Source organism: Lepidochelys kempii, chromosome 11 (genome assembly GCF_965140285.1).
Source record: "Lepidochelys kempii isolate rLepKem1 chromosome 11, rLepKem1.hap1, whole genome shotgun sequence".
In the NCBI taxonomy this organism is placed as follows: Eukaryota; Metazoa; Chordata; order Testudines; family Cheloniidae; genus Lepidochelys; species Lepidochelys kempii.
In genome coordinates, this window is record NC_136390.1 from 59033011 (window position 1) to 59057631 (window position 24621).

The window sequence follows — 24621 nt, forward strand, 5'->3', positions numbered from 1 at the left end:
TTTTACTGAAACAAATTAAAATTACTAGAAAGAATTGTAAGGGAGCCTCTGACACGAACATTGATGACATGATCAGCCTGAACACACTTCGCTTTGCCTTGCCATGTCTTTGATAAGGAATCTTGGATAAAGACCTGAGTAGTTTCAGTGCAGCTGGCAGTGCAACTCCCCCTTTGGCAGAAGGCCTGTACCGACTTCTCCATGCAGTGGCTCTCATGGAGATTCGCCTCAGGTGGAGTTCCCCATACAAAGCCCATTAATTCAGGGGCTGCTCAGGGAGAGTGGTGTGAATTTTACCTTAGATATTTGATGCAACTCCCTTGTACCCTGGATTTAGTTCTTATTGACCAGCTTCAGGGGTTCTGCTCCTTAAGGCAACTACCAAATGTCCATCTCTACCAGCTTGTAGTCACCAGCAGAAATATGTACACAACATTTTGTCACAGGCAACTACCCATTCTATCTATATAGTACAGCCACACATGGATCAACTGGGCATTTATGCAACTAGAAAAGTTAGATGGACATAACCAGCTAGGACTAGTTACATCATAATCCAGATTTGCTATGGTATAAAGTAAGGCAGTATTTGGACATGGTGCAATTTGCTGGCATCCATTTGTTGTTGAGTGAGCCCCCTCTATTTGTAACGGTATTCTTGCTGCCACTCCTCAAAACACACTAATATATTTATGACTGGGCATGTATTTTGCCTTCCCAAGAATGTAGTATCCATCTTTGTAGGTGTATTTCATTATCAATAATAATAATTACAGCTTCCCCTCCAAAAGTGCTGCATTGAGCATAGGGAGCCCACCAAAGGAAACAAGACCACAATAACCCTGTCACTGTTAGTTTTGCGCCACACCTATTGTGCCAGGATAATGTGCTTCACAGTTCATTATGCTACAGTTGCCCACTGAATCTCCATTCAAATCAGTAGACCACACCTGGACTATCCAGCAGCACAGCAGGTATGGCTTAGCTGGACGTGGCTGAAAGTTCAGCTGTAGTCAAGTTGTTAAACAAGCACTGTGTATCTTATTCTGCGGGGTCTGTAGTGGGGGTTGAAGATTAAAGAGAGCTTGGACATTCTTTAGCACAGTAATGTTGGGGCATAATAGGATAAAGTTTCGGGTTTTTTCTTGTTCATTCAAGAGTTAAGAAATTTGCTGATGTTTATGGACCAAATCTCTCACCTGTTCCCCCAGACCAAGCCTGAGTAGCAGGGCTCAGCACAAGGGGGCTCCACAGAGAAGAAAAAAGGAGGGAATCCATCCCCACTACATCACAGAGCACGAGGGTCAGTAGCTGACTGATTTGTACAAGGGTGGATCCCATAGCCTCATGCCATAGCCTGCCACTGCTCCTCCTCCCAAACCTTACTTTGTAGGGATGGAGAGCGCCTCGAAGGAGCTGGACTCTACTGCTCACAGGCCGTAAAAGGGTGAAGTCAGGACGCTAAATAGAGGCAGGTGACCAGATGTTCCCCCATATTTGCTTCTATGAACAAAAGTTAAAATCTTCCTTTCCCTTCCTGGATGAGCCTAAAATATACCCACACAGTAGTGGACAGTTTGCATTTCAGGGCAATAAATGGTTAATATGAGGTTAATGAGCTCTTGAGAAGCATAGTGGGCCAGTTCATCTCTGGCCTCAGTAAGGTCACACTGGGAAGAATTTGGCCCAATAACTCGATCTTCCTGGTACCTGGCACTGATGGGGCTGATAAAAGTGAGTCTTTTGTGTCTGGTTTAGGACTGGGCGGCCAATCCGCTTTATCCTGGAGCGAGATGAGGATATGCTAATCACTGGAGGCCGACACCCTTTCTATGGAAAATATAAAGTAAGTGAGAGAAGGAAATAGCTCACTGAAATATCTAGCACAAGATCCTCAGGTGGTGTAAATTGGCATAACTTCACTGAATCTGATGGAACTACAGCAATTGACACCAGTTGAGGATCTGGCCCTTCATTGATTTAGATTTGGGTTTTTAATTTGATCTCTCTTAAATATTATTTCTGTAAACTAGCTATAAAATCAGTGGGTACAAAAATGATTCAAAGAAGAGGAATGAATATCGAGCAAGAATAGACTTGAATGAGCTGAATATTTCTCAGAGGGCTTTCTGCAAAATATATGCACCGTTTGCTTATCTTATTAATTGTAGCATTATGTTTATATTTATATTGCAGTAGTGTCCAAAGGATCCAGTCAGGATAGGGGGCCCACTGTAGTCTGTGCTGTATAAACATATGAAGAAACATGCTCTCTTCCCCCAGGAGCTTGCAATCTAAATAGAAAGAGAGGCAAATGCTGGAAGAAATGAATGCAATGTACAAGCAAAATAATCAGGGCAGTGTCTGGTCAATGTCATGTTAGTTCCTTCTGTTTCTTTTTGGTTTGTTTAAAAGATACTCCTTAGGCATGACCTTTTAACTATAAAACATGATAGTAGGAAAGAGTTGAGGACCAGTTCTGCAATCTTGGTGCACACCAAACTCCTGCTGACTCCACGGGGCACTGGGAACACAGAGACAAGCCCATAAAAATGAATCCACATAATAACGTCTTTGTGTCAAGAAAATTGTGCAGGTAAAATCTACCTGTCTCACCTTTCAGAGATTTTTGAATAAGAAGGAAAAAAAAAAAAAAGCTCAAGTGTTTCAGTGGATTGATACTCTCTCTCATTAAAGAGAATATGGACCCAGTCCTCCTGTCCTTGTACAGGCAAAGTTTCCATTAAGTCAGTGGAACCTTTGCCTGAGTAAGGACTGCAGGATCAGGGCCCATGTGGAGGATTCTAACTTGAGAGAACTACCGTTGCTCCAAAGGCAATTTCCTTTCTTAGGTCCTCACTCTTCAGAGTAGAGAGTCTCTAATAGGGTGTTCTTGCTGCCACTCCCCAAAGCATACTAAAATGTTTATGATTGGGCATGTGTTCTGCCTTCCCAAGAATGTAGTATCCATCTTTGTAAGTGTATTTCATTATCAATAATAATTATTACAGCTTCCCCTCCAAAACCTATGGTTCCCAGGAGGTTAAAACAATTATATTGAACAGGAACATTATAAATGAGCACTGCAACAGGCTACATCTATAATGTGAGCTTGGGGTGTGATTCCCAGCTCGGGAATCACACTGGCTTTCAAAGAGTATAAATAGTAGTGCAGCCACGGGCGGCTGCACTGGCAAGTACATGCTGACAGCATTCAGGCAGGTTTGTGCTTGGCATGGCCAAGCTGCGCTGCCACTGTGCCTACGCTACTATTTACACTCACACTCACTGTCATTAAGCTAGCACAAGTGTCTGCACACGCCCCTAGCTCGTAATGTAGCCATAGGCCTCTCAGGATATCTAAACCCACCACCCACAATTTTCATCAGGCTGTCACAGTAGAAAAAGGCAGCTGGCAAAGGGCAAATAACTGTAATCAATTAAATAGCTCCCTGTGCAGCAGACTAGTGCATGATCAAGAAAAACATAGATCTAGATATGTGCAGAGTAATAAAGAGCCTTGACCATGAGTCAAAATTTTTCCCTTTGGCCAGCATCTTCCTATGAAGGTCAGGATTGGTTTTCAAACAGATGGAAATCTATGCTTTTATTCATTGGGCCTGAGAGAGAGCGTGAGAATGACTCTGTAGTCTGGTGGTCTGGTCACTCCCTCACCTGGGAAAGGGAACCGTCAGTTTCCCGGCCCTGCTCCAATGACTATTTAACTATTTGTACAAAGTGGAACAACTTCAGCAGGAGAGATTGAGAGCCCCACCCAAGAATACCCCATACCCCAGTGGCTATGAGCAGTCACCTGCAATGTGGGAGACCAGGCTAAAGTCCCTGCTCCAAATGTGAAGACTTTAGCCTGGTCTCCCACATACCAGGTGAGTGCTCTAACTACTATGTATAAGGGGAACCAGTGTTTCTCCTCAGTTTTGTGAATGATGCCTACATCCCCTTGCAAATCTAACCCAAAAGTTTATTATTTTGGCCTAAACTATATGGCAAATTTGTATAGAATTCACAGATCGTTTCTGACAACCTGAAACTGCATTTTTCAGCAAATACACTACATGTCTGAAATGTTTTGCCAAGTTCTAGTTCAAAAGTCTGAGCATCGTGTTTAACTTGTATGCAGGTTGGTTTAGTTACAAAGTGCAAGTGTCATAAATGACCGAAAAGACCTCTAATGTGTTGGTTACAATGTTACAGGTAGGATTTACAAATGATGGTAGAATCACAGCTGCAGATATTGAGTCCTACATTAATGCTGGATGTACTCTAGATGAGTCTGAACTGGTAAGTTCTTCTAATCTGGTGGTAACTTCACTGGCCACAAAACAGAAGGAAAATGTCCTGAACAGACTTATTTATGATAAGAGTCTACTCTTATTAAGTACGACTTTCTGATTGCAGCAGAAATGTATCTGTGGCATGGATTTTTGTTTCAGGAACCCACCAAGGCCTCTGTCTCCTATCAAGTTTAAAGAATATAGGAAGTACAATTTGTGATTATAGTGAAACCTGCCCAAGACCCCATGCCTGTGTAATGAGGCTGGTTCTGGCGGGACCCAATTGAGAGTGCCAATTCAGGACAAATTGCTTAAAGCAGGGCAGTTACAGCCCAAGGCTGGGGTTTCTGTGCACACCAAGGCAAACCAAACCAGCCAAACAGAGAAGACTTTGGTTTTACCCCACTGGCTAACCACAAGTCACACAAGCAATTCCCTTAGACACTCCAGTTTCCCAGTATCACCACCAGTGCCACTTGTTATGGGGACAAATGGTTATGAAAACCAATACCCCAGTAAAAGAAAAAAGGTTCTCTTGATCCCAAAGGACCAAGCCCCAGACCCAGGTCAATATACAAATCAGATCTTACCCACAAATCACTCTGTTGCCAATCCTTTAGAATCTAAAATCTAAAGGTTTATTCATAAAAGGAAAGAAATATAGATGAGAGTTAGAATTGGTTAAATGGAATCAATTACATACAGTAATGGCAAAGTTCTTGGTTCAGGCTTGCAGCAGTGATAGAATAAACTGCAGGTTCAAATCAAGTCTCTGTTGAACATCCACATCTTGGATGGGTCTTTCAGTCCTTGGTTCAAAGCTTCAGTGTTGCCAAGTTCCTCCAGAGGTATAAAGCAGGATTGAAGACAAGATGGAGAAGCTGCAGCAGCTTTTTATATTCTCTTGCCATGCGGTCTTTCTTTCTTTGTTCCAAAGACAAGCTGTCCATCACATGGCATGGAAAAACCTCAGAGTTCTGTCCATAGGCATGTCCCTGCATACCTTGCTGAGTCCCAAGGCATGTCTGCCTTCTCTCAAGGGGTCAGTTGTATGGCTGATGGTCCTTAATGGGCCATCAAGCAGGCTAGGCAGAGCTGACACCAACTTGTCTGGGGTGTCACCCAGAAGCATAGTATAAGTTTGAAATACAGACAGTATAGAGCCAATATTCATAACTTCAACTATAAAAATTATACACATATACAGATAATATAATCATAACCAGCAAACCATAACCTTGTCTTAGACACCTCATTTGGCCCCCTGTATAAGATTTGGTGCCACTACAGGACCTTGGTTGCAACAATGATCTGTATGGTCCCAGTTCAAGTCAATAACGTCACAGCCTGTTACGTAACTTCCTAGCTGCTTAAACCACCCTACAGTCTGTGCTGATTCTTTCCTCACTCACACTTGTTTTACACTAATGTAACTCCACTGACTTCAAGAGAGGTAGTCTTGATTTACTGTAAGCAGCAGCAGAATAATCAGACCCCCTGAATATAACTCTGCTCCACCTTTAAGCAACCAAATTTTGTCAGTCCCTTGTGTGGTTTCCTAACACAGGTTTCACTGTAATTGTAAAGGCAAAGAAACCACTTTAACAGAGATAATCTCTCCTACTGCAGGTAATTGAGTATGTTGTGCTAAAAACGGATAATGCTTACAAGATCCCTAACCTCCGAGTCCGGGGACGCGCCTGCAAGACAAACTTGCCATCAAACACAGCGTTCCGAGGATTTGGCTTTCCACAATCGGGTTTGTTTACAGAATCCTGGATAGCAACAGTGGCAACCCAAACTGGCTTGCCACATGAGAAGGTAAATGAACTCAATTTAACAAATAAAATGAGTCATAACAGGGGTCTGCTTCTACTCCTGCTCCCAAGTCAAAGGCAAAACTCCTATGGCAAAAGTATGGTGAGCCAGACCTTCACAAGCTCTTTCTATTGAAGTAGTTCATATTGTGCCAGATCCCACCATCTTTCCTCGTGCTAAATAGTACCTTTACTGATATCAGTGGGACTGTTCAGGGAGTAATACACTATACAGTGACAAGAAGAAAAGGAGTACATGCATCCGATGAAGTGAGCTGTAGCTCATGAAAGCTTATGCTCAAATAAATTTGTTAGTCTCTAAGGTGCCATAAGTGTACTCCTTTTCTTTTTGTGAATACAGACTAACGCGGCTGCTACTCTGAAACCTATACAGCGACAGAATCTGTCAATGGAAGTTTATTTCTTCAATTTGAAGTCTCCACCCGCTGTGGTCAGCTCCAATCACTATAATAGAGTCTCTGCCTTCTCCATCCAGTCAGGTGTCTCTAGTTGCCTATCTGACATCTTCTCCTGAACATCTGGCTGTTGCCTGAAACTCCAACTGTGCTTCTCATCATTCCTACTAACCCTCCTCCCCCATCTCCATTCTTTGTCTTCATCAACAACTCCAATCACCCGGTCCTGTAATCTTAGTATCAAACTGATTCTTCTTTTAACTTGTCCCCTCATATCTAGACTCTCACTAATTCCCTTTCCTTCTCTTTCTTTGATATCACTAATATCTACCCTTTCCTCCTAGTACCCACTAATAAAGTCATTGTCCATGCCCTGGTCGCTTCTTGCCTTGATTAACATGTCCCCATCCTGTCTGGCCTGCACCCCGCCTCTAGTCTGTGGAATGTATGGCTGATAAAGTAATTTTCCTTTCCCAGGACTCCAACAATGTTGCCTTCTTCTTCAAGTGTTGTCCCTGTGAGTGCTCCACTTCAGGTGTCGGTGCGTCCTGGCACCGTTGGATTGGAGATTTTTGGTAGCAGCTCTTGGTCAGGACATGTGTGCACAGTAGCTGTCTCGTGGCAGCGTTGGAGTCTCATCTAGCACGAGCACAGCCCAAGCCCTTTCGGTTCCTTCTCAACCATCCTCGACTGCAGACAGAGCTCGGGGCAGTGCAGCAGCTTCTTCCCCTGTAGACAGAAAAAAGAAAAATATTAGTTAGATATTTTAGATAAGTTAGCTATAGTTCGGAGTTAGTAGTTAACTTGTTAAAAAAAATATATTTTTATCCTCCTGCTCCTTTTGGAGCACTCCCTCAGACATGCCTGGTCCCCAGGCTTTAAAAGATGCGGCTCCTGCTGAGAAGAGATGCCAAGATCTGACTAAAAGAAAAGGAGTATTTGTGGCACCTTAGAGTCTAACCAATTTATTTGAGCATAAGCTTTCGTGAGCTACAGCTCACTTCATCGGATGCATACTGTGGAAAGTACAGAAGATATTTTTATACACACAAACCATGAAAAAATGGGTGTTTACCACTACAAAAGGTTTTCTCTCCCCCCACCCCACTCTCCTGTAACACAACCACAGCAATTGTAATGCACAGAGCCTCATGGCTTCTGTCTTCTGGCATCCCAAAAGAACTGCAACTCAAGGTGCCAGACCTCCCCTTCGACAAAGACAAACTATTCTCATCGAAGACTGATGAGGTGATGCACTCCATGAAAGACTCACGTGCGACACTCTGCACACTGGGCATTTACACACCACCTGCTAAAAGAAAGTTCTACCAACCTTCCCACCGCTCTAAAGACACACCATTTAGTCACCAGAATGCTAGACCGTACAACAACAGACAGAGAAACAGAACACGATGACACCAACCAGCTTAACCCCAATCAACAGCCACCATTTACTAAGCAACAATTTTGAACAGTTGGTCGAGGGTCTGAGAGACCTTCCCCTCAAGACAGTGCCACTTTGCCCATTTGGCCATTGACTGAGATCTTTTACCAAGCATGGGAGTCCATCACGAAGGACTGCTGGGTCCTAGAGATCATACGATTGGGCTATGCCATCCCCTTTATTTCTTGCCCAACTACCCAACCCACTTCCTGGTCTCTCTTCAGGGACCCTTCTCACGAGCACCTATTAAGGCAAGAAGTACAACATCAACTGCAGCTAGGTGCCCTGGAAAGAGCTTCTATTCCCACAATTTTCTGACCCAAAAGAAAAACTGAGGATGGTGACCCATACTAGACCTACAAAAACTCAACAAGTTCCTTTGCTCCCAGAAATTCAAGATGGTCACATTAGGCACGATAATCCCAGTGCCGGAACAGAGGGACTGGTTTTCAGCCCTCGACCTACAAGATGCATATTTCCACATTACCATTCACCCAATTCACAGACTATTCCTCCGATTGACAGTAGGACACAAGCACTACCAATGCAGGTTGCTTCCATTTGGACTGTTCACTGCACCGAGGGTCTTCTCCAAAACCCTTACAGTTGTTGCTGTGCACCTGCGTAAGCAAGGGATCGTGTTTTTTCCGTACCTAGACGACTGCCTTCTGAAAGGCCCCAATTGGATAGCAATGACAGAAATCGCCCAACGGACTACTGCCCTCTTCCAAACCCTAGGGCTGCAATTGAACATACAAAAGTCAACATTAATACCCACACAACAACTAGACTTCATTCAGTTCAATGAGCACATCTATTCAGTTCAAGCCAGAGTGTGTCTACCACAGACCAGATTTCTGGGAATAAAAAATCTCATAGAGACAGTTTACACCAGTTCATGAACCACAGCAAGAATCTGTCTACAGCTGTTAGGACACATGGCAGGCACCACATTCGTGGTAAAGTATGCCAGACTACACCTGAGCTGTATCCAAGGTTGGCTGAGTTCAGTATACAAACCCATCAAACACAGCCTGAACAAGACTGTAACACCACCTCCAGAGCATAGGTGATGGAACTAGGGGTGCTCGGGGTGCTGCAGCTCCCCCTGGCTTGAATTGGTTTCCATTATATACTGAGTTTACAGTTTGATTCGGTGCCTCTCAGCACCCCGACTATAAAAATTGTTCCAGCACCCTTGCTCTCGAGGTACTAGAATCCCTTCAGTGGTGAACAAAGCAGGAGAATCTCTGCTCAGGGATCCCCTGTTATCAAGAACCACCCTCAGTTATGATCACAGCACATTCCTCCTTGATAGGTTGGGACACACACCTTGATCATCATACAATCCAAGGCAGATGGTCACTAGCGGAGACATATTTCCATGTCAACTTACTGGAACTCAGAGAGGTACAGAATGCCTGCCTCCATTTCCTTCCACTCATAAAGAACAAGACTGTAATGGGCATAGGCACCAACTTCTCCCGGCGCCAGTGAGTGCTCGACACCCCCCCCTCCCGCTCTGACCCCCTCCCAACTCCACCCCTGCCCCACCCCCATTCCAACCCCTTCCCCAAAGTCCCCACCCGCTCCCTGTCCCCATTGGACTCCTTCCCCAAATTCCCGCCCCGGCCCCGCCTCTTCCCCTGAGCGCGCCACATTCCCGCTCCTTCCCCCTCCCTCGCAGCACTTGCCGCTGTGAAACAGCTGTTTTGCAGTGGCAAGCACTGGGAGGAGAAGTAGGGACATGGCACACTCAGGGGAGGAGGCGGAGGTGAGCTGGGGCGGGGAGCTTGGCTGCCAGTGGGTGCAGAGCACCCACCAATTTTTCCCCATAGGTGCTCCAGCCCCGGAGCACCCACGGACTCGGCGCCTATGTGTATGGGTGATGATGGACAATTTCACATGCATGTTCTATATCGACTGATGAGGGGGAGCATGATCCCACTCCCGATGTACTGAGGCCATAAAACTATGGAACTAATGTATTTATCACCACATCGACATCTCAGCCTCTTACCTTCCCAGATGTCAAAATACCACAGTGGACATTCTAAGCAGATGGCTCTCACAGGAACATGAATGTGAAATACAGTCCTACAAAATATATTTCAACGATGGGGGTTTCCCACCATTGACCTATTTGCTACATCTCAGAATCACAAATGTCCGTTATTCTGTTCAAGAGCGGGATTAGGACCTCAATCCTTAGGGGACCCTTTTTTCCTCACATGGGACACAGTGCTCCTATATGCATTCCCACCAATCCCTAGTGTCCTACACAAGATACAGAACGACAATGCCAAAATCATACTAATAGCCCCAGCGTGGCCCAGACAGACCTGGTACATGACAGTTTGGGCTCCATGAACTCTCCCATTGAGACCAGATCTCCTCTCATAAGCCAACGGTCAGATCGTCCATCCAAACCTGGAGAAACTCCATCTGAAAGTGTGGCTTCTTCATAGTTCCAACAACACGAATTAACCTGTTCGGAACAAGTCAAATGTGTTGTTGAATAGCAGACATACATCCACATGCAATACTTACCTGCAAAAATGGAAAAGATTCTCCATCTGGAGTCAGAACCAACAAATCACTCCCAACACTATACCGCTGTCACTATTGCTAGAATACCTCTTAGAGCTAAAGAACTCAGGACTATCCACGAGCTCTATTAAAGTACATCTCGCCGCGATCACCGCTTTCCATCATAAATTCGATGGATTCTCGGTATTTACACACCTGACCACCAAACGGTTTCTCACTGGCATACAGAATCTCTACCCAGAAGTATGCCAACCCATGCCCACTTGAGACCTAAACCTAGTTCTCAAAGGCCTTACTGGACCACCCTTTGAACCACTGGCCACTTGCAGCACCTCTCAAAGAAGGTGGCATTCTTGGTTGCTAGATGAGTGAGTGAGAAGTGTTCTTATGGCTAATCCACCATATACTATCTTCTTTAAAGACAAGATCATGTTGATACCTCACCCCAAATTCTTCCCCAAAATTGCTTCACCCTTCCATATCAGCCGACATATTCATCTCCCCACATTCTATCCCAAACCACACGGAAGAACACAGGAGGCCATGTTAAACACTCTAGATGTTTGACGAGCAATAGCATTTTACCTGGATAGAACTAAATTTTTCCACAAATCCCTGAGACTCTTCATCTTGACAACATGATCCAAGGGCTTTGCTATATCTATGCAGATACTATCTAAGTGGATCTCGAGCTGCATCTGCTTAGGTTAACAAACAAATAAGACAGAGCCATTCTACCCAAACCATGGCAGCATCCATTGATTTTTCTGAACAATGTACCCATCTCGGAGATCTGCAGAGAGCTGCTACATGGGCCTCAGAACATACGTTCATTAACCACTACACAATTTAACAAGACTCACAAGCTGATGCCATACTGGGTGTAATGGTCCTCTCCTCCACTATACCTACAACTCCAACGTCCCTCCAACTATCGCGGACACTACTCTACGATCACCTGAAGTGGAGCACCCACAGCACTCGAAGAAGAGATGGTTACTCACCTTGTGCAGTAACTGAGGTTCTTTGAGATGTGTCCCCCAGTGTGTGCTCCACTACCCACCCTCCTCCCCTCTACTTTGGAGTTCGATACAAGCACTCTATGGTAGGGAGGGAACTGAAGGGCTCAGGCCACGTGCACGCTAGACAAGACTCCAACAGCACTGCAAGACGGCTACTGTGCATGCACGTCCCGACAGAGCACTGCTACCGAAAATCTCCAATCAACAGTGCCGGGATGCACCGACACCTGAAGTGGAGCACCCGCAGGGACACACATCTCGAAGGTGAGTAACCCTCTCTTCTCCCTACCTCTTCCCCCCACTGACTTTCTGCCCTTTACCACATCCCTTGCAAGCTTTTTGGCCTCACCTACAAGGCCCACGCAACCTTACCCTGCCCTGTATTTCTACTCTCCTTTCCCTATCCCACTGCCTATGCCCTTCCCAGCTCTCAGGCCTTGCTCCACCCTTTGCTTCCTTTTCCTGCTCTCAGCTTTGTGCTTTCTATAAAGCTGCATCCTACCCCTATCAGAATCTATTTCTCTGCCATGAGACTTCTCTTTCTTCCTTCAACTCCCCTCTTCAAGCAGCCCCTCCTCCTTTTCTCTAATCATTAATAATCCTCTCATCCTCCCCAGGGCTGTTGTCATGTGTTTGGCCTGATACTGCCTTACTTACACTGAGCAGTACTTACACATCTGTGTATTCCCATTGAGACTACTCTGGTACATAAGTACTACTTGATGTGAGTAAGGCTGACAGAATCAGGCATTTCAATTACCAGTTCTTTAGGGCAGGGAATGTGTCATTAAAGTGCTGTGTACACTTTTGGCACTACATAAGTATTTTGTATCAACTTATTCACCTTCTTTTTCAGATCAGGGAGATAAACATGTACAAAGGAGTTAATCTAACTCCCTTTAAAGAAGAGCTCGATGCAACAAACCTTGTGAAATGTTGGAAAGAATGTATGGAGAAGTCTGACTACTACAGCAGGAAAACAGCTGTGGAAGAATTTAATAAGAAAAATTACTGGAAGAAGAAAGGGATTGCCATTATTCCTATGAAGTTTTCAGTTGGATTTAATGCTACACTGTACCATCAGGTAAGCTTTGGAAGTGCTGCCTTAAAGAGGTAAGAGCTCCAGCATTCTTAAAGTATAAGAGGAAACACAGCTGTCAAGGGAAGGAGGAGGGAGAGACACAAACACACCTTGGTATCTAATATGATAGACCCAAGTCTCATCCACAGTTCCTTTCAGAAGGAATGTGCCAGATCTATGTACTTGCTGTCCTCTCTATAGCAACTGCTATAACCACTCAACCACACTCTCCTCTCATAGCCAGGAGTAGAACTGTGGATTCCTGATTCCAGCATTCTACTTCCATCTAGCAAATGATTGTGTAACTCACTAGCAAAATGTGTATCGTGCTGCTTCTAGTGGCTTGCCCACAATAAGCATAACAACTATGTCTGTAGCTGAAGCAGTAGAGGTTTGTGCTGGGTATCTGAAGGTTCAAACCCTGCTGATTATCTTTGTGGGGTTCCTTATAGCTGCATGTGATATAAATGTTTGATTTTTTGCAGTTTTGCTTTATGTAAATTACATCGTCACAAAATATCCTTTACAATAGGTTTGATATTCTTAAACAATCCCAAAATATTCTAATCTATGAGTTACAGTGCAATGCACAACAAAATCCAGGTGTTTCACATTTCACTCATTTCAGTTGCTTGTGTCACAAATTGGCAAGTTTGCAGGTTGAGAGCTCTGAGAGAGTTTCAGATAATTCACCCCACAATGGTTACAGTAAAAGAACATCGAGGCTGTGAGTTACATATACAAAGGGGGAAATTCACCCTTGTGCAGAGGATCAGTACAAGACTAGACACCATTAAGTTCACCTAAGGTCTCAAAATAAGGCTTAAATAGGATTTAAGTAGTTCCTTGATCTTGTGCTGAGTTTCTGCATGGGGTGAATTTCAACCTACCTTCCACAAGGACCAGCAGCTCACCATCAAACACTGCTTCCTCCTCCTCTGATTGGGAATGAGAGAGAAATGGAGTTTGATGCTAAAAATACTTCACAACAGAAGTGAGATGACTATTCTCTGTCGCCCAGTTTCACAAAGATTAAAAAAAACTGTCAAAAAAATTAAAAAATTAATTGTTGACACGAATGATTGCAGTCCTTGCAGAACTCCAATTAACAATAAACTACTTAGCTAAATGGCTCTTCATCCTAAATGGCTAACTGCAAGAAGCTTGCTGTTGTCAGGCAGCTGGAGGACTCTCTCACCCTCTTAACAACACCCAGATTGCTGTGCCCTCTGGGAAAGAAATCTGATTCCATCCCTGCTCTTGTTGGTACATCCCCTTGTTAAAAAGGTTTATTATGTTAGCGTCAGCCTTAATGAATTAAACAACAATTTTCTGTCCGTTTTTCTTAGGCTGCAGCTCTGGTCCATATCTATACAGACGGGTCTGTGCTGTTGACTCATGGTGGAATTGAACTGGGACAAGGAATTCACACCAAGATGTTGCAGGTTAGACATGAATTAACCATTTGAGTGAAGATGAAAATACGAGAAAGATATTCATGAGATTGCATTAGTAGAGAAGGCGAATGGCACTCAGCGGTTCTGCAGGGAAACTCTACAACAGCCAAGGTCAGGATGGAGGCTCAGGCCGAGGTTTATGTTGCGTGACTGCTTTTGAATTACAGGTAAAGCCAGACTTCAGGAAGGGGTAAGTTCAGAGACTAATGCCCAGATCCATAAAGGTATTTAGGCACCAAATGTACAACACAACAGATGACAAGGACCCAAAACGAAGGGGGGGGAACAAATTATTCATGCAGGAAACTAAAATGATGTGGCTTCAGTGTAAATAGCTATTCCCAGCTGTCTCCACCTCTTATTAAGGCAGTTATATGCATGTCATCAGGGTAGATCTGTAAAAAAAACTGAAGCTGAATAAGATTCTAGTTCTTGGCATTGTCAAAGTAACCCTGGCCATCCCCTATCAAGTTTAGTCTTGAGTAGACATAGCAATGCCAATGCTCTTTTTCTTGAGTCAGCACTATTTGCTCTCAGTGGGACTGGATATAGTTTTGTTTACTTACAGATTGCCAGCCGTGAATTGAAGGTACCATTGTCATATGTACACTTTTGTGAAACAAGCACAATAACTGTGCCTAATGCGATTGTCACAGCAGGATCGATTGGGTCAGACGTCAATGGGAAAGCAGTCCAGGTTACATTTTTTATGAATTATTACTATTTTTATTGCTTCTTTCAAATGACACATATCACTCTGAACGTTTGCACCTTATTCATCGTTGTAGTTTCTGAGCACCACTAGTAAAGCATATTAGTATCCTCACCTGAGTCTCTCTTGCTTGTTTGTCACATGAGTAGTTTAAGGCAGGGCAAATTACTGAACTAGTACTAGCTCACAACCTTTTTCCTCTCCGCTTTCCTGTATCAGATCTAAAGATACTTGTGCAGGATTTAGTAAGAGGAATCGACTGGTCCTCGTATCACCATGGATACTTAAACATAAGCTGATAAAAGAGTCCAGGGTATATTTCATGTGCATCTGGTGATGTGATTACTGTCAGAATGAAACACCTTTACCTTTTTATGTACTTTGGGCCTGATCCTGGTGACACTACTGTAAATTGACCAAAGCTAGTGACATTATATCGGTGTAAAATCAGTAGGAGATCAGAGCCAGGCTCTTTGTCTTCTACTTGGTGATGGCTTCAGGTAAACATGGGTGTGCAAATGGGCTAGTTTCACCAGGACAGACACCAGTGCTGCTCATTGATAAGCACTGCTTTTGTGGCTGGCCAGGTAGCAGAACACAGAAGAGGGGTTTAGATGTTCGTGAGGAGTAATGGAATGATGGTACTCAGAATGACTCTCTGACACAAATCAAACTCACCTCGAACAGCCTTTGGTCGAAGGCAGCATGGAGCAAAAGTGGGTAGAGGTGGACTGGAGGGATACCTGGCTGGGTATCAGTGCCATATTAAAGGCTATAGTGTTTTGAAATTTCAAAGCAGATGTTGCTGCTGCTGCTGTTGTTGTTGAATTCATCTTCTTTTCTCTGTTCATTGTTTCCCACTCTCTCCTCTCCAGAATGCTTGTCAGATTCTTCGGAAACGCCTGGAGCCCATCATTAATAAAAACCCCAAAGGGAAATGGGAGGACTGGGTCAGTGCTGCTTTTTACATGACTATAAAAAAACATGGGCTAGGGTGTGAGCTGATCAGTCTTGGGCTACACTGTGGCATCTAGCAACAGCCCTGAGTAGGGAGCAGTGTGAAGCCCACTGCCCCAGGGGGAGCTCAGGAGGGATTGTGCCTCAGGATGGATGGTGCAGCCTGCTCCCCCTGACATGACCGGCAAACTCCTGAGATTGTCCCTGGCCCTTGCATGGGGTGCCCTTGTGCTGTCCTCTCCTATGTATCCAGGTAGGGGCCAGGAATAACCTGGCCTTATATGGGAATGGGATAGGAGTTCAGGAGTGTTGTCTATGTATATAGCAGCATAGATGCATCAGCTGTGCAGTATTCATCAGAAATCAGTCTTGAAATGGGAGGCCATGCAGCACTATTCGGAAGGGGATGGTGGTAGCTGTGACTGCATTCCTACATTTAACCCTGTAAAAATCACACTGTTCTATTTAGTGATGACAAAACATTTATTAATGGATGTACTGATGTATAATGACCATTCCCAAAATCTCCAGAACACCATGTCGTCGTCATTCTGTCCATTGCAGAATGAAGTCCTCACCAGAGGGCTACAGTCCAAAGCACCCCTCCCCTGGAATAGGTTTGGCTAGTTAGGCCTGCACAGGATACCACTTCATCTCTCCATCCCTGCTGCTGGCTGCCATGGATACATCTACCTTATTGGTGTCCTTTACACCAAGATCAGCTTTCTCCTTCCTCTTCCTGCAGCATTTTCCAGTACATCACTACTGTACCATTGTCATTAACTTCAGGCTGTTCTTTGCCAAAGCTTTCCTTCTAATCCTTTTGTAACTGCCTTCCCATGCAGTGTTAACCACACCTACTTTATCTTCTTGGCAAGTGCCTGAATATCTGTGCCCTCTGACACAAGTACCTAATAAAAACCCACTTCTCTTTAAACTAAGATGCAATTGGTTCTGCATGATTGTTCAGGCTTCTAAATTATTAGTAGCAGAAAATATTTCTAGTGTGGCAGTGCCTAAAGTCCCCCATCAGGATTAGGGCCCCATTGTGCTGGGTGCTGTACAAACCTAGAAAAGAGACGCTCCCCGCCCTGCGGGGCTAACAGGCTGAAGAATGCTCCTCATACATACTTTAGGGGAGGATTTTTACTGGTTTGAAATAGAGTGTATAAGATTACTTATTATGATTTCTTCTGATTTTAATTCATTAATTAACCACTACACTGAAATTAGTAGGGTTATGGGTTTGTATCAATGTACATAAACATTTTCTGATTAATGCTGCTGAAAAGCATGAAGATATTTGCTTTGGTAAAGTCCTAGTGGTAAAGTCCTAGTGAGAGTAGTATGGTCTAGTAAGTAGGGTGAGAACTGAGAATGAGCAGTTCTAAATTCTAATTCTGGCTCTGGTGCTGACGCCCTCTGTCACCACCGGCAAGTCACTAGGCCTGGTCTGTGTTTAGAAATGAACTTATTTAAAATGTTACACCAGCACAACCCCCTAATGCAGATGCAGTGAAACTGATTTAAATTGTGCTAAATGCAGTAACTTCCATTCTCTATCGTTTGGGTTTCTGCTGTCCCATTCTGCATCCTAGTGCTCCTCACTGTTACTTTTCTTTTTAAAACATATTTTTTTATTTCTTTTCTTAAATTTCTATTCACCTTTAACCTAAATGTACCTATTGCAGATTACTGAAGCTTATGAGCAAAGTGTGAGTCTTTCAGCTACTGGCTACTTCAGGTAAGGAATGCTGTTAGTCTTTCTGAAATGACTGGCATCAAGGATCATAGATGTGGACCTTGGGGGTGTGTCAAATGAGGATAAGAGTCTCCCCTCTCACCCTCCCCAATCCTTTCACTCTCCCCCTTTCCTTCTCTATTGAAGGCCAAATCCTGCACCTAGTGCACAGTTCACAGAAACAGGCTGCATGTTGGGCGATGGCAGGGGCCAGGGAAGGATAAGTCTCCTCCCCAGGCCATACTCACTGGCCACTGCTGCATCTCCCGCCCTGTACTAGGTGCTTGGAAGATGGGGCCATGTAGTTTTCCACACAGTCTCCCACCATGATGGGATATAGAAAACCTACACTGAGATGTGTTCCATGATGCCTAGGAGTCTGGGCCACCTTCTGGCTCTCCATCTCCTTGTGTGCAGCAGAAACACAGCAGTGCTGCAACACTGGGGGCCTTCTTCACCACAGCCTGTGAAAACAGCTGCCTTGGAGCAGGATATTAACCTGGTCTTTTCATATGATTTCCATGACTATCTGCTCCGCAATTGAGGGTGGGGTGGTTGGTGGTGGTGGAGATCAAATGCCATTGCTCACTCAGTCTGAAGGATGCTCTTACTCCCACCAGAGGCTATGTGGTAAATATGAACTGGGATACAGGGGAAGGCCAGGCTTTCCCATACTTTGTTTTTGGAGCTGCTTGTTCTGAAGTGGAGATTGACTGTCTGACAGGAGATCACAAGGTAAATGGTGCCTATACGTACACATTGGTTAGATTCCTATATGTCTCCCTCCAGAGCTACACTGGTGTAGTTGCTTTTCCTCTTGCTTTTTTCACTGAGAAGAGAGAAATGACATTCATTTCATGTTCTCAAGAAAGTACCAAGATAACTCTAAATGGCTCTGTAATTCTCAATCTCATTTGTTAACATTCTAGAAAGAAGATCTGGTGATAAGTAATGAGACTAAAGATGAGAAAGTCCAATAGAACAGAAGATGACAAAGAACAGTTTAATATAATATAATAAACATAACCACCTTATTTTGTGGCTTTTAAATGAGACCTGATAGACTGAACCTGCCTACAGGGGCCCACTATGCAACAATATATGCCCAGTTAATTAGTAATGATCCCCTATTTCACATGGTTTTATTGAAGCAATCGAAGGCATTGCCACATAAAGGGGGCAATGCAGGGGGGCACCGGACAAAGAGCAGCTCCCAAAGGCATTGTTTTTGTGGCATATTGAGACAGGCAGAATGGCTTCAGTGATACTGAGGGAAGCACATTCAGGAGCAGCAACTACCATGCCTCTCACAACTCATTGGAAGTGACTGCCGCCATGGGTGGGGCTATGCTTCCCCTACACCTTATGTTGCTCATGTCCAGATACCTTCTCCCACCAGTTAGCAGTGCAGTGGGAGCAGACACTTGACTATACCTTCTTCAAGTGTAGCACAGCGGCCACTTGTCTGATTTCCTTCTTCAGGCACAATGCCCCTTGCAGCACTTCTAGACTCACAACCTAACACAGGCACTAGGTAACCACCACAATCCAAACCTTGGGCTTCTACCAGGAGAGCAAGCAACAAGTTCATTCTGGGGCTAATGTTCAGCCTGCTCCTTAACTCAGCCCAGGTGCTAATGTTGCGTTTCAGTTGTCATATGCTCATGGGTGTTCACCAAAACCACTTCAAACAGGTCAATCCAAGGCCTTTGAAGCTTGCTTCTGTGCTTCAGAATAAATCTGCAATACTTTGCTGTCAACATGGAATATTATTTTATGGTGTGGGGTTCGCATTCTTTAAAACCTGCTATTTTTATTGCTTGTAAAGTATGTACCCACAACAGTTTATATTTGTTTAACAGAACATCAGAACAGACATTGTCATGGATGCTTGTTTCAGCATAAATCCAGCTGTAGATATAGGACAGGTATGTACCAGTACTTCCATATGCACTCTTGGCTGTAGATGTTAGTGATAGCTTTTTCTTGCGCCGAAATACTGTCCATTAAGGGAGCCATTCCAGCATCCACGGAAGTCAAGGGGAGACTATCCATTGGCTCTAATAGGTGCTTGATTGGGCTCGGAATTAGGCAATATTTGCTTTTTGTTGCATGTGTTAATGATAACAAGCTAAGTGGCCTGCTACTGCAACATGTTGAACATTTTCTGAAAGGTGATGAGTGACTACAGGTCCTGTAGACTACTCTGGGAATTGAGGCCTTGCAGAAAGCACTCGGCATATCACAGGATTAGGCCACAAATCCCTCTTGTTGTCTTGTCTTCACCCTACACAGAAAGCAAAAATAATTCCTGAAGGCCAGATCCTGGTTCCATTTAAATCAATTGCAATACACTGTTGACTTCAATGGGACCAAGATTTGGCAATAAGTTTTCAGGTAGTGGTAATACATATCAGAAAAATGATTTTTCTTCTAGTAGGGTGGGTGGGTGGTTGTTAGTTTGTTTTTAATATCCTTCCCATGCCAATGTTGGCACACAGCAGGGAAATCAGTCTCTTCCATTCCTCTCTGTCATTTACTGCTACTTCCATTTGCTCTGGTGTTGAGATTGACTATCTTGCCATCCATGCTAAGGGTTCTTCTTAAAGTTTCTTTTGGAAACCCTCATTTCCTCACACCAGTTGGTTTCCACTTGACAGTTAATGTGGGAGTCCGTGTGTTGGCATCTAGAGTATACGTCCCAGATATGTCCCCTGCTTCCTTCTGATTCTGGTGGAAATGAGCTGCTGGTTGGTGATTTCTCAGATCTCTTCATTGGTGATGATGACTTTCCACCCAATGCCAAGAATCTTTCATAGAGACAAGGTGGGTCAGGTAATAGCTCTTATTGGACCAATTTCTGTTGGTGAGAGAGACAAGCTTTTGAGCTTACACAGAGCTCTTCTTCAGGTCTGGGAAACTAAGGCCATGTCTCCTCTACACAGTTAAGTCAACATAAGGCAGCTTACGTCGACCTACCTGTGGAGGTGTACACACTGCAATGCTCCTCCTGCCAATTTAACTCTCCTGCTACGCCAACATGATAAAACCACCTCAGTGAGAAGCATAGCGCTTAGGGCGATACAGTTAGAGTGACGCGGTGTCAGTGTGGACACAGTGTTGCTGACGTCGCCCTAAGTGGCCTCCAGGAGGTGACCGCTCTGGTCACTGTTTTGAATTCTGCTGCCCTGCAACCAGGTTTCATGCAGACATGCATCCCTCCCCTTTAAAAGCCCAAGGAAGTTTTGAAATTCCTGTTTGTGGAGAGCTCACATAGCTATTGCCCAGCTGAGCATTCAGTAAACATGCTGCTGCCTGGAGTACACGGGAGGTGGTGGATCTCCTGGGTCTGTGGGGAGAGGAGGCTGTACAGGCATAGCTCCGCTCCAGCCACAGGAACTTGCTCAGGGCCTGGAGGAGAGAGGCTGTGATTGGGACATGCAGCAGTGTCGTCTAAAAAGATCAAAGAGCTGTGGCAGGCATAGTAGAAGGCAAAAGAGGCTAATTGTCCCTCTTGTGCAGAGCCGCAGACATGCCGCCTCTACAAAGAGGGGGATGGGGTCAGAGTGTTGTTATGGATGGGGGGCTGGTCAGGTGAGCAGTCAGGGTGGGGGCTGTGTGGGAAGGGTGGAGCTGGGGTCAGAATGGTGGTATTTGGGTAGGGGACCGGTGGGAGGAGCAGTCAGGATGGCGGTCAGGGTGCTAAGCCTCAGGCTGTGGGAAAAGAGGGCATGGTTTTCAGGAAGAATTAAAAGAAACAAAATTAAAACTTTCCCTGGACAAGTAAAAACAACACCACTGGCATTCACTTTTTCATATCAATGTAAACTGCGCAGCATTAAATTATTGATGGAGGGAGGAGGTAGCACGGTGCAAACAAAAAATGCCAGACTCTGCACGCTATAGCAATACACATTACTGCGGCTCATTGTTAAAATGCTCCTTCAAGGCCTCCCTCAGCCGAATAGCTTCCCCCGTTGAGCTCCTCTTATAGCCAGGGCCATCCCTAGTTATTTTGGTGCTCTGTGCAGCCCCTCCCCCCCGCGGGGGGGCTGTGTGGGGCCCCAGGCCTCTGCAGGGGGAGGGGGGGCTGGCCCCAGCCCTCTGCGGTGTGGGGGGGCCCGCCCCTGGCCTCTGTGGGGTGGGGCTGGCCACTTCCTGCAGGAAGTGGAGTGACCAGGCCCCAGCCTGCTCCACTCCCCTGGCTCCCAGGCTCATCCCGGCAGCGTAGCTGGGAAGTGGGGGCGGGAAGAGCAGGGACGGGAAGAGGTGGGGCAGGGGCTTTGGGGAAGTGGTGGGAAGAGGCGGGGCTGGGGGAGCATGCAGCTGCACAGGGCACCAGGAAATGTAGTGCCCCAAATTTCCTGGTGCCCTACGCAGCTGTGTACTTTGTGATTGGGTAAGGATAGTCCTGCTTATAGCCTTGTGTTCATAACACACAGCACAATACTGAAGAGCAGTGCAGGATCCATGCTTTCTGACAGGAATGGCTGACTTGCGGTTACCAGGGCACTTGAAAAGCAGCTGGAAACCTTGTAGGATGCCCATGGAATGATGGGATTGAGAAAACTGCATCATGTGACTCTGAACCTACCCCTATGAGGAATTGCAAATGCTTCCTAGAACTCCGTGCGGGGCCAGATGCACAGTGGGATAGCTACCCACAATGAACTGCTCTCTGTGTCGATTCAAGAGCTGCTACTGTGAATGTGCTCTGCTAACACAAGGTGTACACTGTGGACATGCAACAGCAGTTTAATTACAGCAGTGGCTGTACATCAACATAACTTGTCGACTTAACTTTGTAGTGTAGCCATAGCCTAACTCTGAGTGTCACTGTTAACTACAAGGTGGAACAGATTCATAGAATATCAGGGTTGGAAAGGACTTCAGGAGGTCATCTAGTCCAACCCCCTGCTCAAAGCAGGTCCAATCCCCAACTAAATCATCCCAGCCAGGGCTTTGTCAAGCCTGACCTTAAAAACCTCTGAGGAAGGAGATTCCACCACCTCCCTAGGTAACGCATTCCAGTGTTTCACCACCCTCCTAGGGAAAAAGTTTTCCTAATATCCAACCTAAACCTCCCCCACTGCAACTTGAGACCATTACTCCTTGTTCTGTCATCTGCTACCACTGAGAACAGTCTAGATCCATCCTCTTTGGAACCCCCTTTCAGGTAGTTGAAAGCAGCTATCAAATCCCCCCTCATTCTTCTCTTCCGCAGACTAAACAATCCCAGTTCCCTCGGCCTCTCCTCATAAGTCATGTGTTCCAGTCCCCTAATCATTCTTGTTGCCCTCCGCTGGACGTTTTCCAATTTTTCCACATCCTTCTTGTAGTGTGGGGCCCAAAACTGGACACAGTACTCCAGATGAGGCCTCGCCAATGTCGAATAGAGGGGAACGATCACGTCCCTCAATCTGCTGGCAATGCCCCTACATATACATCCCAAAATGCCATTGGCCTTCTTTGGCAACAAGGGCACACTGTTGACTCATATCCAGCTTCTCATCCACTGTAACCCCTAGGTCCTTTTCTGCAGAACTGCTGCCGAGCCATTTGGTCCCTAGTCTGTAGCGGTGCATGGGATTCTTCCATCCTAATTGCAGGACTCTGCACTTATCCTTGTTGAACCTCATCAGATTTCTTTTGGCCCAATCCTCTAATTTGTCTAGGTCCCTCTGTATCCTGTCCCTACCCTCCAGCATATCTACCTCTCCTCCCAGTTTAGTGTCATCTGCAAACTTGCTGAGGGCGCAATCCACGCCATCCTCCAAATCATTAATGAGGACATTGAACAAAACCGGCCTCAGGACCGACCCTTTGGGCACTCCACTTGATACCGGCTGCCAACTAGACATGGAGCCATTAATCACTACCCGTTGAGCCCGACAATCTATCCAACTTTTTATCCACCTTATAGTCCATTCATCCAGCCCATACTTCTTTAACTTGCTGGCAAGAATACTGTGGGATACCATGTCAAAAGCTTTGCTAAAGTCAAGGAATAACACATCCACTGCTTTCCCCTCATCCACAGAGCCAGTTATCTCATCATAGAAGGCAATTAGATTAGTCAGGTATGACTTGCATGATTGTTTAGCATAAGTAGTTAAAACATATTTCAAGGGACCATTCAAGGTTAACAGGCCACCCTCGCCCACCTTGTCTATCCTGGGATCAACAGGGCTACAACAACACTGCTTACAGAATCTTTCATAGGCAATTATTTTCAAAGACATCTAGTTTTCTAACATTTTAGAAGATCCCTAGCTCTTGCAGCTGTATGTTAGCATCAAGAATATGTTTGAATTTTTTCCATACATTGTTGAGTTTAGTAAATGTGTGGATGCCTTTCCTATCTTTGATGTCACTTCATCCTTGAGGTCTCCATTAGTTAATATGGTGCTGCCTAGAGAGAGGATCTGTTCTTACTTTCTTGTTGCCTTCAAGCAGTAATGTCACATTAGAAGTCTGAGTTTCAAGCATGTTTGTTTTGGCATAACTAATTTTAAGCCTGTTTGGCCTGCTATTTTTGTCAAGTTGTCTGTCTTTGTGACTTTTTGGGAGTGTCACTCAGTAGCATAATATCATCAGCACAGTCTAGCTCTTCTAGGCATTTGCCATCTACCCAGGGGTGAAAGTAGTCCAGTATGGGCTGGTACAGCGTACCGGTAAGAAGCTGGTACTGGTCCGTACACAGTCTATTGCAATGCCAAACAGTGGAAATAAAATGCAGCCCTGTTTTGCACCATTGTTCACTCTGTAGTCTAGTTGTTCCCCTTACCGACCACTTCACATGTCTGTACATAGCCCTGATGATGCTGATGACTATAGATGGGATTCCGAAGAATATTCCACAATGTATGTCTGTGCAGCCTGTCAAATGCCTTTTGAAAATCAATGCAATTGATGAAGAGGGGATCTGGCCATTCTATACATTCTTGTATGATGGTTCTTAGTGTGAATATCTGACCTACACAGGATCTCTTAGACCTAAATCCAGCCTGTTCTTCTCTGAACTTTGTATCCCCTGCCTCTTTCATCCTGTGTAGTAACACAATGCAGAAGGCTTTCCCTACAACAGAGTAGTATAACTCCTCTCCAGCTGTTATAGTTAGTTAGATCA

General features: G+C 45.0%; 1 protein-coding gene across 1 annotated transcript in view; it reads left to right on the plus strand.

The window, feature by feature from the left end:
• The window catches only part of LOC140895791 (aldehyde oxidase 2), a 99598-nt gene that overhangs the window by 63581 nt on the left and 11396 nt on the right, over nucleotides 1–24621 (plus strand). Inside the window, exons 23-32 of the mRNA XM_073306345.2 lie at nucleotides 1759–1846; nucleotides 4216–4302; nucleotides 5925–6116; nucleotides 12401–12628; nucleotides 13975–14070; nucleotides 14651–14779; nucleotides 15670–15744; nucleotides 17443–17495; nucleotides 18113–18227; nucleotides 19355–19420. Of these exons, the coding sequence (XP_073162446.1) occupies nucleotides 1759–1846; nucleotides 4216–4302; nucleotides 5925–6116; nucleotides 12401–12628; nucleotides 13975–14070; nucleotides 14651–14779; nucleotides 15670–15744; nucleotides 17443–17495; nucleotides 18113–18227; nucleotides 19355–19420 (1129 nt within the window). The remainder of the gene's footprint in view (nucleotides 1–1758; nucleotides 1847–4215; nucleotides 4303–5924; nucleotides 6117–12400; nucleotides 12629–13974; nucleotides 14071–14650; nucleotides 14780–15669; nucleotides 15745–17442; nucleotides 17496–18112; nucleotides 18228–19354; nucleotides 19421–24621) is intronic.